The sequence below is a fragment of the Stegastes partitus genome, unplaced genomic scaffold (assembly GCF_000690725.1).
Source record: "Stegastes partitus isolate 25-593 unplaced genomic scaffold, Stegastes_partitus-1.0.2 Scaffold473, whole genome shotgun sequence".
NCBI classification, from domain to species: Eukaryota; Metazoa; Chordata; class Actinopteri; family Pomacentridae; genus Stegastes; species Stegastes partitus.
The window spans coordinates 322,149-338,257 of record NW_007578204.1 but is presented as its reverse complement, the minus strand read 5'-3'; the positions used below and the strand labels follow the sequence as shown (position 1 = coordinate 338,257).

The 16,109-nt window shown below is 41.0% G+C and overlaps 1 protein-coding gene across 1 annotated transcript; it reads left to right on the top strand.

Annotated features, from left to right (window-relative positions):
* Positions 1 to 214: 214 nt before the first annotated feature.
* On the top strand, positions 215 to 5,850 carry mrpl46 (mitochondrial ribosomal protein L46). The gene is made up of 4 exons (XM_008286846.1): positions 215 to 480; positions 2,491 to 2,692; positions 3,131 to 3,301; positions 5,452 to 5,850. The coding sequence occupies exons 1-4, from the start codon at positions 220 to 222 to the stop codon at positions 5,694 to 5,696; spliced, it is 879 nt and encodes a 292-aa protein (XP_008285068.1). The 5' UTR covers positions 215 to 219; the 3' UTR covers positions 5,697 to 5,850.
* The last annotated feature ends 10,259 nt before the right edge of the window (positions 5,851 to 16,109 follow it).

Sequence of the window (16,109 nt, the reverse complement as noted above, 5' to 3'; positions counted from 1 at the left end):
AATTCCACTGTGAATGCTTGCTTAAGAATCATCATTTAATAACATATCTCCTTCATGCTTCATAGGAATTAAAAAGAACATTTTCCTAATTTCCTAGATGTAATCTTCCTGTTTTATATTTGAGTTGGGAATGGCGTTGAAAATCCCCGTTCCATGCTGTGTCATGTGAAGCGGCTGGTGTAACAATTTTTCGCATGTACGTTAATGTAGCACAAGAAAATGGCTGCGCCCTGCAGAAGGATGGCGAGTCGGCCTCTCTTCCAGTTTCTGACTTGTTTTAGCAGGACAGCAGTCGGGAACACGGGGTTCCGTCAGTTTTCTACTGCTTCTGTTTGTCGAGCGACTTTGCAGGTCAAGAATGTGACGGAAAGAGCGAGTTCTCCGTGGACTCTGATGGCCGCGGTGTGTCTGCAGAGGCTGCCGGTGATTACAGCGGACGGCAGTCCGATTGAGCAGGAGTTCAAAAACATGCTGCTCCAGGTGGGTTTGTATGGCATGAAACTTGTGTCGTGGAGAGCTGCAAACCATGGTGATCATTTTAAAGGAAAGGATGAAATACAAACAGAAATCTGTGACCTGACAGAATATTGGAATACATATTCTCACCTGTGCTGGACACCAGTGATGGAGCCAGGGTTGACATGTAGGAGAACATGAGGCTCTTCACAGTACCTCTTTATGCAACTGTTATTACAGTTGTGTTTTTTAATTGGTGATGAAGCTCATCAAGACAATTACAATTTAAATTATATTACAACAGCACATGTACAGTTCTGAAGGCAGAAGTGTCCATGTTCTGCTCAGAACATCCACCCAGTTGAGCATCAAACTGTGTCCATCCACCCTTTTCTTTTTCTTTTTCTTTTTCTTTTGCCTGCAGGTTCTGGGTTGGTCTCGACTTTATTCAGCAGTTTGATCTCTGCAGCCTTTAAAAGTCTGTACAAGGGCTAGACATACATTTTTAAATATATTAATTAGTAAACACATAAACAATCCCTATTTTACATATAAAAACAGATACATGTTATACAGGCTGCACACCTGTAAATAATAATACCAGAACTGTGAGTTGCTACAAAGTCAGTGTAAACATTTTCTGCTTGGTCAGTACTACCTGGTTGAGTGGATGGTGTCTGTGTTGGTTAAATGCTTACGTATAGCAACAGTGACCAATAGACAAATGGTTCTGAAAAAAAGGTTCTACCACAAAAACTAGTAGTTACTGGATGTCACTCTGGTTCTGTGTACTTGTGTAGCCCTCTAATGAGCTTCCCTATTGATAGTGTGGGTGGGTAGACTTCAGTGTGGCGGCCACCCCAGACCACTGCTTGGCTCCGTTGTTATCAGTGCACCCTTCCTATGAACGAGGCACACATTTCAAAGATCACCCGACAAAGTTGAGGCAAAAAGGGTGGCAGCTCTTAGCCAAAATGGAAAACATATAAGGTGTAAACTTTTTCTTTTTAGGATGGCACTTTAATTTTAAAGCGTCAAATGTGTGCAGGGGAAAAAAAAAACATGCATTACTCACAAACAAATTCTATTCTTGTTTCTTCTTCTTTTTGTCCATTTGTACCAATGAGATAGTTTATTAAATTATTGATTGATTAATTAATAAAAGTATGTGATGTAGAGGCAACATAACCTCACTGGAGTCAGAAACTGCTCATTTGAACTAGGCTAGTTAGCTTTTAGCTAGTTACCTTTGAAAATGACTAATTTTGGTACTTTTATTCATACATTAAAGAAGTAGTATTTAGTTTTTGACTTGTTTATGTGTTGTTGCAAAGATAACAGAGCAGCAAACAGATTTTTTTAATTCCAAAGAAGAAGACAAAGGAGGTAAACTAGGTTTAGCTAAATCTACCTTCCCAGGTTTAGCTCGCTGGAGAGCAGTCGCTGCAGTTTGGTTTTGACCTGATTGCTAGTTTTTGTCAATGTTTCCAGTCAGTTTTTTTTTTCTCTTTGAAAAATCCAGATGTTGTGGTATGGTATCTGCAGAGGTCTAAGTGCTGTAGTATTTATGGTACCATAACAAATCTGACCGCCACATTGCTGTCTTAAATCAATTTAAACCAAACGTGTACTGACTGCATCTTTGGCCTTTCTCAGACAGTGTAGCTTACAGTGTGTCAGGTGTAATACGGGGCCATTTGCTGCAGCAGTACTGTTGAAACTGCCAATAAGGTGACAGTATTCAGTGTTACACCTGAAAAAATGAAGAGAATTTCCATCAATTGGCAGAGCACTTTGAGCACACAGCTTGTTTAAACAGTGGTATAATGTCTTTAGGCAGTTCAATTGTGCTAAAATAATTCATTGTTGTAATTGAGACACCAGCTCTAGTAAAATGTTCCACTGGGTTTGCTGAGAGATAAGTGGTTGCTGTCAGCCATATTGCTGCGCCACAACAACCAGATGACACTTAACAGCAATTTTCAGATTGAAAAATGTCCTTTGAGACAGAAAGCCTCTCTGAATTGATTTCAGATGGAGATGGAGAAAAGCGTGATGTCGGACCACGAGCTGCGGCTGCTGGATGACGCAGAGAGATTGAGGCGGAAGCAGTCAGCGGACTATGATTCAGACGAAGAGGAGGACCACGGCAAGCAGGACATCCTGTTGGGTCAGGACTTGGAAGATGCTTGGGAGCAGAAGCTGCACCGCTTCCAACCAGCGCCAAGGGCCAGAGGTCAGTTTAGGAAGTGGACAAGGTTTTTGGATGAATTGGAAAAACTGCAATTTGAAGACAATATGAAACAATCTGAACAATATGAAAACACACTCAAGTAATCCAATATGCCCAATGAAACGTGTGGGATTATATGTGTATGTTGTAATATTCAACCTTTTGTCTTGCTTCAATGATCAATCAAGTAAAAAAAAATGGAAAAGAAAACCAGATTATCTCAAGGAGTCTGATAGAGCTGTGTTTAAATGAGATTTCTTGGAAGAGAAGAGACTTCAATGCATTTGCTTTTCTTTTTTATGTTCAGATAATCTATTTGCTCCAGAACTCTCAATTTGCATTTTACTCCCTGTGACATTTTAAAGGTTTGTGTAAATTTTGCAGACACAGAAAGTGCTGTTGTGAAGCAGCTGACAGTTGTGTGTCGTGTCTCCGGTTTAGCCGACGTAGATGAGGACTTGACCTCAGCACAGCGCTGCCTGGCCGACTTGCTGGTTCTCTTGGCTGAGCAGCAGGTGGGTGACGAGAAGCTGTGGCTGCTGCCTCAGACTCAGTGGCAGGAGGGAGAAACCCTGCGTCAGACGGCTGAGAGAGCCCTCGCCTCCCTGCCAGGTAACGTCACTTTTTAAAGGCAAACACACTTTCCAAAAATGAACTCAGGCAAACTGCATGTTAAACTTGAACAACACAGCGTTGACCATCTATGATGGCAGTTTTGCTTAATAAAAGACAAAAACAACAGTTAAAATCATTGACAGGTAGTTTTCTAACCGATTAGTGGTTACAGCTTTAAATGTAATGTTTGAATTACTTCATGGAAAGTTAGAAAACGCATATAAAATAGTGCTATTTTTCAGTAACTGTGGTTTAGTGGAAGTATTTAAAGTATTTATGTTTAGAATTTTCTAAACTTATACTTTGGCAGTATAAAGTCACATTTTCTTTTTTGATAGCATCAATCGGAGTCAGTATTGGAATCCTGTAACAAAAGCATGGCATTGATATGTAAAGAGATTGATCTTGCAGTTTATTAATTTAAAAGCATAGCAGGGAGTCAAGATCAAAGACACCAACTAAGGCAGAGATTCTTCTTCTTCTTCTCAATATTATTATTATCATCATCACTGTGGTTAATATTAACTGTCTATGATTATTAAATATTAGAATAAATAAGATGTATATTTCCGGTTCTTTAGTTTATGGCCAGTTGTTGCATGTTTTAGTGATAATATTAACTATTCAATATTACCTTCTGGCTTCATATGACACAATCCAATCAGTGTGTCCAAACACCCACACTTCGACCCTAATACATGCATTTTCTTCTTTTTTTTTAAACACAGGTACAAAATCCTTAAACTATTTGTATTTTTTTCTTGTGTCAAAATGTTAAAAATAATGGAAATCATTGTTTAAAAAACAAAAATGCATGGATGGATGGATGGATGGATGGATGGATGGGACACACACGTTTCCTAACTGGCAGTGGGTGAACATACAGGGCTACAAATGTGGGTACTTTGACCATCTCTAGGCTGAGGGCAGCCTGTATGTAGCCTGAGTGGCAAAAAAAACAAGCATTTGCTGCTGTTTGCAAATCATTTTTTATCAGCTCAGAACTTCTGAAATCATGGCCTCTGACAGCTGGATAGGAAGATGGTGTGAACGGAGATTTAACAGAGTAAACAAAAGAGCGAGTGGGGCTGTCAAAACCACTGGTCAGTATTTAAGGCACTATTCATATCTCGAATCTCAACTTGCTACAGGTTTCATTATCGTCCACACGCTCCATTTGCTGGATCCTTACTGTATCCATATGCTAATCTCTGTTGTTGAAATGACCCAGTTTTATCCTAAGGATCATTAAAGTTTGATGTGATCATCTCTAAAATAGCACCGTAGCACTTAAAGTACAATCATCTATATTATGCACAACAAGAGGGTTAAATACCCTCTTTAACCACCGTCTACCAACTCATTTACAGCATTTTAGACCAATCATTTTCCAGTAGTTGGCCCGAAGCTGTCATTTCCACTTAAACCTTCACTTATATCAGCTGATTAGGCTCAATTTCATAGACTGGAAATAACACGCAGATGGTTGGAAAAAAGTTGAGGGTCAGAGGTCGAAGCTGGCATTTGATGGCACAAATGTTTCCGGTGACCCAGAAATGATCCCTCACATTAAAGATATTAACTGTGGAGCTGAGAAGATTCTTCGCATGCAGCTGAATGAAGCGTCGAAGTCTTAAAGCATTAAAATAAAAGTCCACTGACGGACTTTGTTAAACCATTTCACAGCGTTGCTCATGAACTAATAATGTGCCAACTCCATCAATCACTCCTCATTAAGACTTTCCACTTGACATTAACGTGCCCCATTTGGTGGAGGGTTTTATTTAAAGTGTCTTACAGGAGCGGGAGTTGATCCATTTTTAATATAGCTGGACTCAGTGGGAACTGAATCTCTAACATGGTCGTGTTGGTGCGTCACGCTGCATGTTGAGCCAGCTGGGACCGTGGGGATTTACATGACATGAGACAAGATTAAAAAGTGTGTTGTTGTCGCAGCAGAGGATGAAAAACTGAGCATGAGGGTGATATAACGCTTTAATTAGAGCAGTCAGACACTGGTAATCCAGAAGAATCTACCAAAATACAGCTTCAGAAAACGCTGCATAAAGTTAAGAACAAATTCACTTTCATTCATCTTTTGTCTCCACCTGAATGAACGCGCTTGCCTGTTCTCTCACCTGCTGCAGCTGGTTTCAAGGCGACTTTCCTCGGCAACGCCCCCTGCGGAGTGTACAAGTACAAACTGCCCAAAGCTGTTCGGACGGAGAGCTCAGTCGGGACAAAGGTGTTCTTCTTCAAAGCCATTCTGTCAGACAGTGCTCCCCCTAAAGCCCCAAACGCTCCTTTGCTGTGGGTGAAGAAGAGCGAGCTGCAGCAGTACCTGAAGCCAGCGTACATGATGAAGGTCGACCGTTTCATCCTCGCTGTGTGACACCTAAACTCACGCCAGGGACACGGACTTCCAGAGCAATATTTATGAGGGCCAGAAAGTTTGTCGCTTATCTGTCATGTTCATTAAAATGTCCTTTCATTCATTAAGATATGTAATGTTTCATGATATAAATAAACTGTTTTTTTTTCATTCATATTGTGAATCCAAGACAGGTGATATCTACAGCGGCGAGTGTGAAACATCTAAGTTTGCTCTAAATGTTGGCGTTTTGAGTTCACAAATCTTTCTATAAAGCTACACCTAAACCGAAGCAGCTCTTTAGTCCTGATCAAAGTATTAAAGTAGGGGCTCCAATCATGTTACGTCTACCAGCAGTGCCCTCCCTCGGGCACCAAATCCACCATCAGCAGGCCTCTAGAGGAGACGTGTCACATTAGTGATCACAGCTTGACAAACTCTCGTCATTGTTCGGACTAGTATCACTCATTGCGTTCAACTTTCAAGGTGTTGAAGTTCTACTGCGCTTTTGAAAAAGGAAGCTACAGCAATCACTTTAAGTAAGAGCTCTCATCCTGGTTATATCAAGTCTCATAATGGAAACAGACTGCATGTTTCATTACAAATGTATATATTTAGAATACGTTGCGCTCGTCTCCCAAACTCACCACAGTCAGCGATTAGACGTTGAACTGCTACCACTGCAGGGGACTAATCTTTTCATTATAACACTGACTTTATATTTTATTATTTCATTTTTTTTTTTATCCAGCTTCACTCAGCTGCTCCCTGTTATGACTTCTGGTTTTAACCATACTGATATGGAACATTAGGTTATTATTATCCCTGTGTGATTCTGACACAATTCTGTTCATTATTCATATACAGCATTATTGCTGCTCCCGCTCTCACCAGTCAGTATGGTAATTTAAGATATACACAGTCACATTCTTGCTACTAGAAACTGTATTTAAAGATATCTGTGGCTTTGATTGCACTGGTCAAAAGAGATATAAAAATACTTAAATAGTGCAAGTGGCCGTTTTAACATTTAAGAGCTATAAAGGATATGCGTTGCAGATATCTGTAATTTAATTCTTCCTAGTCAAAGTGAATATTCCAGATATGCTTAATCATATTCTTGCAAGGACAAAATCACTTCACTTTTTGCCACTTGTGTGTTGAGCTTCCAGTTTCAGATATCCGCAATTTCTTTTTTAAAGGTTTTTTGGGGCTTTTTTTCCTTCATTACATCTGAGCAGAACAGGCAGACAGTAAATGGTGTTGGGTAATGATGGCATTTGCACCCATATGGTGCCAATCTGAACTTCTCAGTTATCATATCCTCTCTACGATTCCATATGTGGATATCTGTAACATTCTTAATGAAACAGCAAAGTCTTAGAGAGAGACTGATTATTTACACCAATCTGCCTCAGCGTTAAAACAGCCGACCAGTGATGTGAATAAGGCTGATCATCTTGGAACATTACAAAGACCTTGAGGCGTTGACGGGCCTCCAAACTCCACAGATCCTAATCTGATTTAGCATCTGTGGGATGAGAGGGAACAAGCCCGGTCCACAGAAGCCCCGTTTTGCATCTTACAGAACCCAAAGGATCTGTTGTATCCTGGTGCCAGACACCAGAGGACACCTCCAGAGGTCCTGTCTCCGTGTCCTGACAGGTCAGGGCTGCTTTAGTGGCACAAGGAGGACCTACACAGTATTAGGCAGGTGGTTTTATTGTTGTGGCTGACAAGCGTATAAGAGCGGCTATAGAGAACGTAGATGTCTATGAATTCTGGGTAATACAATAAAAGTTGGAGATATGTTTTAAAAATACGGTTTGGATGCCTTTAAATACCATTCAGATTTCTATGAGTGTAATTTTGACTTGGACAAATACTATTATGGACTATGGATGTCCTAAATATAACCGTTGATAGTCACTGAACACTTTTATGTTATAGCAGCACACTATCTGCTTGTCAGCGTAAATCTGAAACGACACTTTTACTACCCACCATGTATTTTGGATTTTCTAAATTATATTACATGCATTTTGGACATCTGACATTAAATTATGAAAAGTAACAATTAAATTGTAGATATCTGAAAAGGAAGTTTTTGGGAGTGAATTCTATTACAGATACCCAGGATGAACATCAGAAAGGAAATTGTGGATATCTGCAACTGAAAGCCCAACACACACAAACGGCAAAAGTGGCGTCATTTGTCCGAGGGAGATTGACATGGATATCTGAGATGTTCATTTTGACTAGGAAGAATTGAATTACGGATGTCTGCAATACATATCCACTTCGGCTATTAAACGTTAAAATGGCTTGCTATAGACCAGGTGGCCAAGCAGACTGACGTCCAGAGCCCGGAGCTGCTGGAAGGAGAGAGGAGGCTGCTGGATGTCACATGGCCAGGAAGTCATAGACCAGCGTGCCTAAGGCCTTGAGGTAAGCCCATCCGCTCGCTGCAGACTGACAGCCAGACGGTGCCCATCTCTCCTGGTGCTGTTTTATGCATGGCACTGTGCTCTGGAAGCCCCAGGACAACTGCCATTTCAGCTTGGAGAATATTTGTATATTAGTGTATTTGCTCAGACTAGAGTGATGCCCATGGCACTAAGATATTTCATGTATTATAGTTGTTTTTTTTAATGAATGTACATCTGTTGCTGTGTGGCGTCTCCAGGATTTAGACACTCATTATGTTCACCATCTCATTTCAAGGTATTTGGTGCACTAAGTGAAGAAGTGATGCTCTGTCTCAACTCATTGTAGGACCACAACCTATCTTCTAATGGTAGCCATGTTTGTTTCTGTTTGCTAAGCTTTGCCACAGAATCCGTATATAGTTATTGTGTTCTCTGCAGTGTTTTATCAATGGGAATGCCAAGATATGTGGCTGCTGTGTACCTTTATTTCGGAGGCAAATAATAATCGATCCTGTGTTGTGTTTTTGCAGTTTCATTCCATTTGGTAATCAGGTACTTTTTGATCACATTTGATAGTTAGATTTTTGCATTTTGTGCAAATTTCATGTCCCTATACTCCTTAAAAATATGGAAGGTATGCAGCTGCTTCCTCAGCTGCTGATTTCTTAAGAGACCTCTGGAGCCATGTTTTCACTCTTGTAGGAATGCTGCCTTTTCTTAGCTTTGAGAGAAAAAGTGAACGCAGGTAGGAGTGACCAGCACATGGCTGTTTTACCACACAGAGGGAGAGGACATGCATTTTCTACCAAAGAGGAAATATTTTTGGAAAGGTATGACCACAATGCCCACCCAACATTATAAAGTCAAAAGTTAAAACACAACGGATTGAGTAGAAATACAACTGAATGGTCACATACATCAGGAATGTGTTCTTACTAACGTTTATGGTCCCTACATTTGCTGCACATTACTTAAAAAATGTGATTGTATTTATATTGACTGGTGAATCTGAAACAACAAGAATGAATGAAAACCCATATTTGGCAAATGGAGCCAGTTTTAAAGGGTGAGGTTACTGTTAATATCACATCACACATTGTCAACACAACTGTACTGGCAATTAACTTGAATAAACACAAACGTCCATTGTCAGTTGGGTTAGGCTCCACACCCCTGTGACCCTATCCAGGATAAAGTGGGCATAGTGGATGGACGGTTGGTTGGTTGGTTGGTTGGTTGATGGGGAGCCATAATTGTGACAAGTTGAGAACCATGCTGTAATGCAGCCATGACATGACACTACAAGATGACTGTGTTAGATTTCACTTGGAGGGCGAAAATTTACCAACTGAACATCCTGAATTCCAAGCTCAGAGCTTTCCATGACTGACATTGCCAGATGTAAACAACTATTTCTCAATAATGTTGGGTTGCATGAAAGTCAAGAAATTCCTGACCTCTGAGATGAAGTAACCACAGCATCAGTGCTTGAGTGAGGATGTTTTTTGAGGAGACATGATTGTAGTCCTGCAGTTGCCACTGAAGAGTCCCACTTTACTGACAGTTCCTTCAGCAGAGGACCCTCTCTAAGGCCACCTCTTGGTCATGATCAGCCATCACTCAGAAATTTAGTCGGATGTTTTTTAATTTGAACAAATCAGCTTGAGCAACACGGCCCTGAAAACTGAACACTGAATGTTGTTGCTGCTGTTTTTAGTGCACACTTGATGCTGAACTGTGTGGGCCTGTCAGTGCTGCTGGAGATAAACTGTTGAGCTTCAACAGCATCAGCCAGTTTTTCCTGAACAGTAGATGGCAGTATTTGCACACCAGCCACAGAGGGCCACTGTGTGAAGCAGTGTAATTAGGCCTGTGTAGTGACCTCAGAGGGGGACTGCAGAGAGAGGTTTTCTGATCAGCTTGGCTTCTTTTTACACATACTGAAAATATCCATCATATAAGGCTAATGTTCCTTTGGAAGAGCTAGGATAATTCGTCTTAAGTAAGAGCATTCTGATGTTCCCGACCCATTCTCTGCCTGCAGTCAGCCTGTTCTTTCTATTTGTGTCTGCTAGGACGAGGAGTTATTAATGTTGTAGACATTGGCATTAGATTTTTCCATCTTTATTTTCAGGGTTTGTTGAAAGCCTGCGGCCCAATCTGTTTGTGAGATTGGCTGAGTGCAATGCAGCCCCACTTTGTCAGTTGAGATGTGAGATGGGAAGGTCAGGGCAAGCTAAAAATGGCCATCTCTAAATGTTGGACAATTTAGTTTGCACACAGAACCAGAGCTTAGTGTTCTGAAGGGCTGACAATTGCCTACCGCTGCCAGCCTGTCCAGTTGTGGTACCTGATGTCAAATCAAGGTAATCACAGTTACAAAAAGAGTAACAGCGGCGGCTTTCATCTCCAAGGGGAGTCTGATGAAAGCATCTTTACTCCGTTTGTAGTGAAAGGGCCATGGAGGTTAGAGAAACTGGCTTGGGATCTAAAGGTTGAATCCTGAAACCATCATGGAGCTGTAAGTGACCAAATAAGTCTTTACCCTCCCTGGAAAAACCAATGTCAAGGCGCCCTTGAGTAAGGAACTGAACCTCTATTTGTTCTTATGGAACTGCTCAGTGCATAACAGAGGAGTAGTTGTCGGGAAGCTCATGCTGGAAATGAACTCTCTGAATCCAGAATAGATAAAGATTAAAGGGCCTTTCCACCAATTTTACCTGTCAAACCTAATTTACTTACTATGTAGGGGCTGGAGGCAGCAAAGCTTGTGAAAACAGTTGTACAATTTCTTCAAAAGCTTTGGGGGATCTCATATCTCATAAAATAACCTCTGATGATTTGATTAGAGAGGTTGTAACTGTAAGATGTTATCAAGTAGCATTTTGAGAGGTGTGGGACTAAAAGTCAGGACATCTCCGTCTCTGCTGCTTCGATTTTGATCATTCTTTTTCACATGTGTCTCTTGTGACTGCCCCAACTTTACTGAAGCACAACACTAAATCTCAAGAGTACTTTAAAGGGGCACTCCACGGTTTTCATGCTAGACTCGGTTAACTAGTCATGAGGAGGGGTACTCAGTTGCATAATATGCTTCATGTCTCTTGAGCAGCTTGGTCAAGTCTCGAAAAATAACCCTGATGATGTAATTTGGAAGGGTCCAACTAAAATATAGAACTGAAGTACCTTATGGAAAGTGTATGGCTAAAAGTCTGAATATCTCAGGCTGTGCAGCTTCAGTTTTGACCAATCTCTTTAAAACCTGTCACTTATGAGTTCCCCAACTTTATAGAAATATAAAACTAAATCTCCGGTGGACTACTTAAAAAGTTTTAACAAGACTTTTTTTGTCTTACAAAGAAGACTTTGTCTCTTGGTTAGTTAAAAGCATACTTTAATAATGTAGTATTACACTTTTATAAAAGTCAGAAACCAGACTTTTAGTTGTTACTGTGGATCATGCTCCAGAAACACTAGATCCTACATTTCCTACAATGCAACTCATTAACATATTTTGCTGGACTTCACTTGTCTGATAAGTGTCACAGACCTTGTATAAAAGATGAATGTGGTGATTGTGACATTAGTCATGGTTTGTGGGATATCGTTGTGGCGCCTCGACTTCGGCATTTGACCGTCACCATCTTGCTCTTTTGAAACCAGATGTGGTGAATGAGTGGTGGACATGACAGGAGGACCTGAGGACACTATGCACACCAATATGGTCGTGACCTCTCAATCACAAGGAAGGTCCACCCTAAAGCATGCTCTGATTTATTGCCTATTGTAATCTAAATTGGACCATAATTTACAAAATGAACATCATGCTGTATTTAAAATGTTTTAAACTTAGTGACTGTAAACATAAACTCGTTAGGAGAATATTTAGTTGGCAGGGTTCTCGGCAGCATTATAACAGAGTAACGGCCTGTTACGCTGCTGCCTGAAAAAGTTATGCTGCAAATTGGGCCGATGTGTTGTTTTCGAGGGTATGTTGTGGGAAAATGATCATTTCTCTCTGTTGATTGTATCTGGCTAACTTACAAGTATTTAGGCAAATATTTAACAACAAGCACTGATGCAGTTTCTCTACCGTCGTCTTCGCTGCTGTTAGCAAAGACCGAAGATAGTCTTCACTGACGGCCTGTTATCGAAGACATTAGTGAAGACGGTCTTCGCTAATGTCGACAGTAGAGAAAACTGCATCGGTGCTTGTTGTTAAATATTTGCCTGAATACATATAAGTTAGTCAGGCGAGTTGCTAAGACACTCTCCCTGCTACGCTGTCAAAAATTTCTGGTGAGAACCCTGGTGGGGAAGCAAATCAAATGAAAAATGTAGTCACCCCTATAGCTCACCTGGTTGAGCGGGTGACCCATGAACAGGGGCTGTAGTTCCCCGACACAGCGATCGTGAGTTTGACTCCCGCTCACGACAGTTTGCTGCAGGTCTCTCCCCATTCTTCTTCCCCTTTTCCTGTCTCACTCTCTTACTGTCCGAACTAATAAAGGCAAAAACGCCAGAAAAAATAATCTTAAAAAAAAAATGTAGTCATTAACTTATAGATTTCTATACAATCAGACTTCTTCTTACAACCAGAGGTGTTGCCCTCTGTTGACAGAATGCAGATTCATGATACATCCGTGTAGGCCTCACTGTTACAGACCCAGAAGATATGTCCATCATTTATGTACAATCGATGATAAATGCATTTTTAAAAAAAATCTCCTTGCACTTTTGGGACCCCAGTGTCTTTGTTGTAATTCTTAACCTCTAAGACCAGTCTGATAACCCCAAACATAGCGCCGGGGTTACTTTAGAAAAGTCCCTCTGGATGCACAGAAGACTTTATGGAACTGAGCTGGGCTGACTGGTGCTCTAGTTTACACATTAAAAGATCACAGACAACAATTATCTGTTATGTATCATAGATAGATACACATTTGTAGGTGCCAAAATATCTTAGGCAAGTACAGGCAGGCAGAGGCACAAGATCACAACTCAACTCCAGTAAAGAAGCTCTCCTCCTCTTCCTGCTAGAGGATAGCCCACAGTTTACCCTTTCATCCAGCTACATAGCATGATAGCACCAGGATAACAAATATCAAAGAAAGTCCTCGCAGTTTTGTCACCACTGGAAAGGGTAAAGAGAGACGATAAATGCCGAGGATGAGTTGCGCATCTCAGGGGTGGCTGGTGGCTGCTTTTCAACCCCTGCCGCTGCTTTGCAAACAGTTGCACAGAGAGCAAGTTACTACTGCTGCTACGCTGGAACATCCGCACTGGCCTCGTTCTCACCGGGGATTTCAAACTGATTTTAAAGCAGCCACAGAATTTTTTAACCTTATTCTTGTGATCCTTTGAAGTTCAATACACAGAGCGAGGCAGTGCCAGGCTGAGGGGCTCAGTGCCATTGGGGTGACCTGATCTATAAATAGTGCATTCACTTGTGGCACTGTTGGGCACTATCAGGGGTAAAGGCATCCTCCTAATGGTATACTACATCTCTTCAGTGTTAAACTGGATGTTGTGTTACGCTTACATATGGCACAACAGTTCTTATGTAAATAACTATGAAAAAATTATTTTAAAAAAAAACTTCTATGCAGATAATATGCTCTTTGGCAGCAGTTTAGCAGGGCAGTGAAAATGGGCTCAGAGCAATAGAGCACACAGTGAAACTTTTCCACGCTGAGTTGTCAGTGTCATCTATAGTTATAAATGATGCCAGGCTCCAGAAGACAGCAAACATCTGTAGAAAACAGGGCAGCTCAGGAGTCAACCTGACTTAGTGTGAATAAAGGGCAGCTCCACATCTCACATAAAAAATACAGCAACACTCCCACCCTCTCCACTGTGTTTACACACTGCAGCTTCTTTTTTTTTTTCTTTAATGCAAATCTCTCATGACTGAGTGGGATGTAAGCAGGCCAGTCGTTCACAGCAGCTTACCAAAACATTTGATAAAGAAGCTTATTAAGACTCTTTATGTAACACACAATAAAGGCACAGAAACATGCAGGTAAAGGAGCGCGGCTTTGAGCAAGCTTCTTGCATCCCAGACCACCTTAAGCGTCTTAACCACCGCCCTCCTTAGTTCCACTCTCCCAGCATGCAGTTCTACCAGCACTGCACTGTATTTCTTACCCTTAATCATTCAGTGACAGTCAGCAAAGCGCGCACACTTTCAGCCCCATCCCGCTTTGCCTTTATACAGCTGCACACATTGAAACAGGCGTCTGCTGAGGGAGTTTTTTGTTAACCACCATTAAAGTGCATTCCCTCAACACTGGTCCTGCAACCTAAGCACCTAAGCACCTTACCAGATAGTGCAAACAGTGGCAAAAGTGTATAAGGAGATATATAAAGATAAATAAACTACACAATACCACTGTGGGAGAACATAAGCCGGTTACCACACTGTGAACAATCCATTTGTACAAACAAGCACAGCATTCTGTATTCCACAGAAATATGCCCGTATCAAACACAAAAATCTACCACCTGAAAAGGAGAAATGACCTGACAGCATTTCTTGAAGCAAGTATACAAAAATCTAGCCACTGCAAAAACAAATACTGACCTCAAAACTTGCAATAAAAGATAAGGAATGAACATCCAAAAATTACACAGAGGAAAGCTGGAATATAGATCTTTATAGAAATTGCAGCCCCTAAAAATTTGATTTGAATGTTTTCTTGATAACATTAAATATTCAAATCCAAGTCAAAACTAATTATTTCTTTAGTAATAGGATATTAAATCAGTTTTTTTTAATTTTTTATCAGGACTGTGTTGGGGTGATTTGATTGGACTTGACTGACAGTAAATGCTGAGTTGTTGCACAGAAGTACATGACATCATCTGCTTCAGAACAGCAGAAAAGGAGGCAAAAAGACAAATACCTAAATCTGTCATGTTGCTGCAACTTTGGCAGAAATTGTTATGCTCGTATTGTTTCCCATTACTTATAGTATGAAGCTGTTGAATCATGTTTTTCATGGCCTTTAGTTGCCTGAAAAGACAGTATTTTTGGACAATCCAAACTATATTGTGGACTATACTACAAAAGAAGCAAGCAAGGCTTTCTGGAATTGTCATGTTGTCAGCACACTGCCACTCCAGCACCTCAGAACCCACTATTTATGCCCCAGTGGCCACTTTTACAGCCTCAAAACACAATATTTCTACCAACAGGAGCAGATACTTGCAACTGCGGCACTGTTTAGAAAATATGCAACAAATGCAGTACCTGCTGCATTTCTGAGGACTTTACAACAGTCAACATGGCAGACAGGAGGATGGGGTGGAGGAGGAGGTGGGACGTGCTGTTGAACATTGTGGGATCTGTGAGTGAGGGGGGGGTTAGTCTTTAGTTTACCATCCATCACGTCAGAGAGACACCAACGGGGGCAGGCAAACAGAGATAAACAAAAAACAAAAAAAAAAGTATTTTGTGGCGACCCATTGCTCTCACTATGGTCGGTCCCATCACTGAGGTGTGATTTCTCTCTATCCATCAGCCGGGAAAACATCTTCATCTCCAGTTGCAAGCAGACAATCAAGGTGGGGTATATTTTTCTGGATGTAAAAGGTGCAGTGTCATTTGGGGAGCATTAGGCGGAAAGGGTCGTGAAGCTGCTCACAGGTTCCATCTTTGAAATAGCCCTCTTATATAGTTGATATACATTTGAGTAAAACACAGAAGCTCTATTTGCTTCATTGTTGTTGTTAATTATCTCAGCATTTTCCAATAATATATTGTGAACACACTTTAGAATGCAACATAAACACAACTGCTTGGATGGTTTGATAGTGGGAAACGATCTTTCTATAAAGAAGGGGTACACCCATCAACCACAACTTAAACACTGCTGAGAGATGAAATGTATAACACTGATTACTCTGAATCGTGCCTCCCACCTAAACATTGTTGTGGTCCAATCAGACCTGCTCATGGCAACAGCACTTCTCCAACACCAGCGGCTTCTTTCAGTAGGAAAAT

What these genes read in the sequence shown, in the direction of transcription:
- mrpl46 (XM_008286846.1), top strand. Translation starts at nt 220, where the DNA reads ATGGCTGCGCCCTGCAGAAGGATGGCGAGTCGGCCTCTCTTCCAGTTT. An exon ending in TCAAAAACATGCTGCTCCAG is followed by an intron (nt 481 to 2,490) that starts GTGGGTTTGTAT and finishes AATTGATTTCAG; the next exon opens with ATGGAGATGGAGAAAAGCGT. An exon ending in AGCCCTCGCCTCCCTGCCAG is followed by an intron (nt 3,302 to 5,451) that starts GTAACGTCACTT and finishes CACCTGCTGCAG; the next exon opens with CTGGTTTCAAGGCGACTTTC.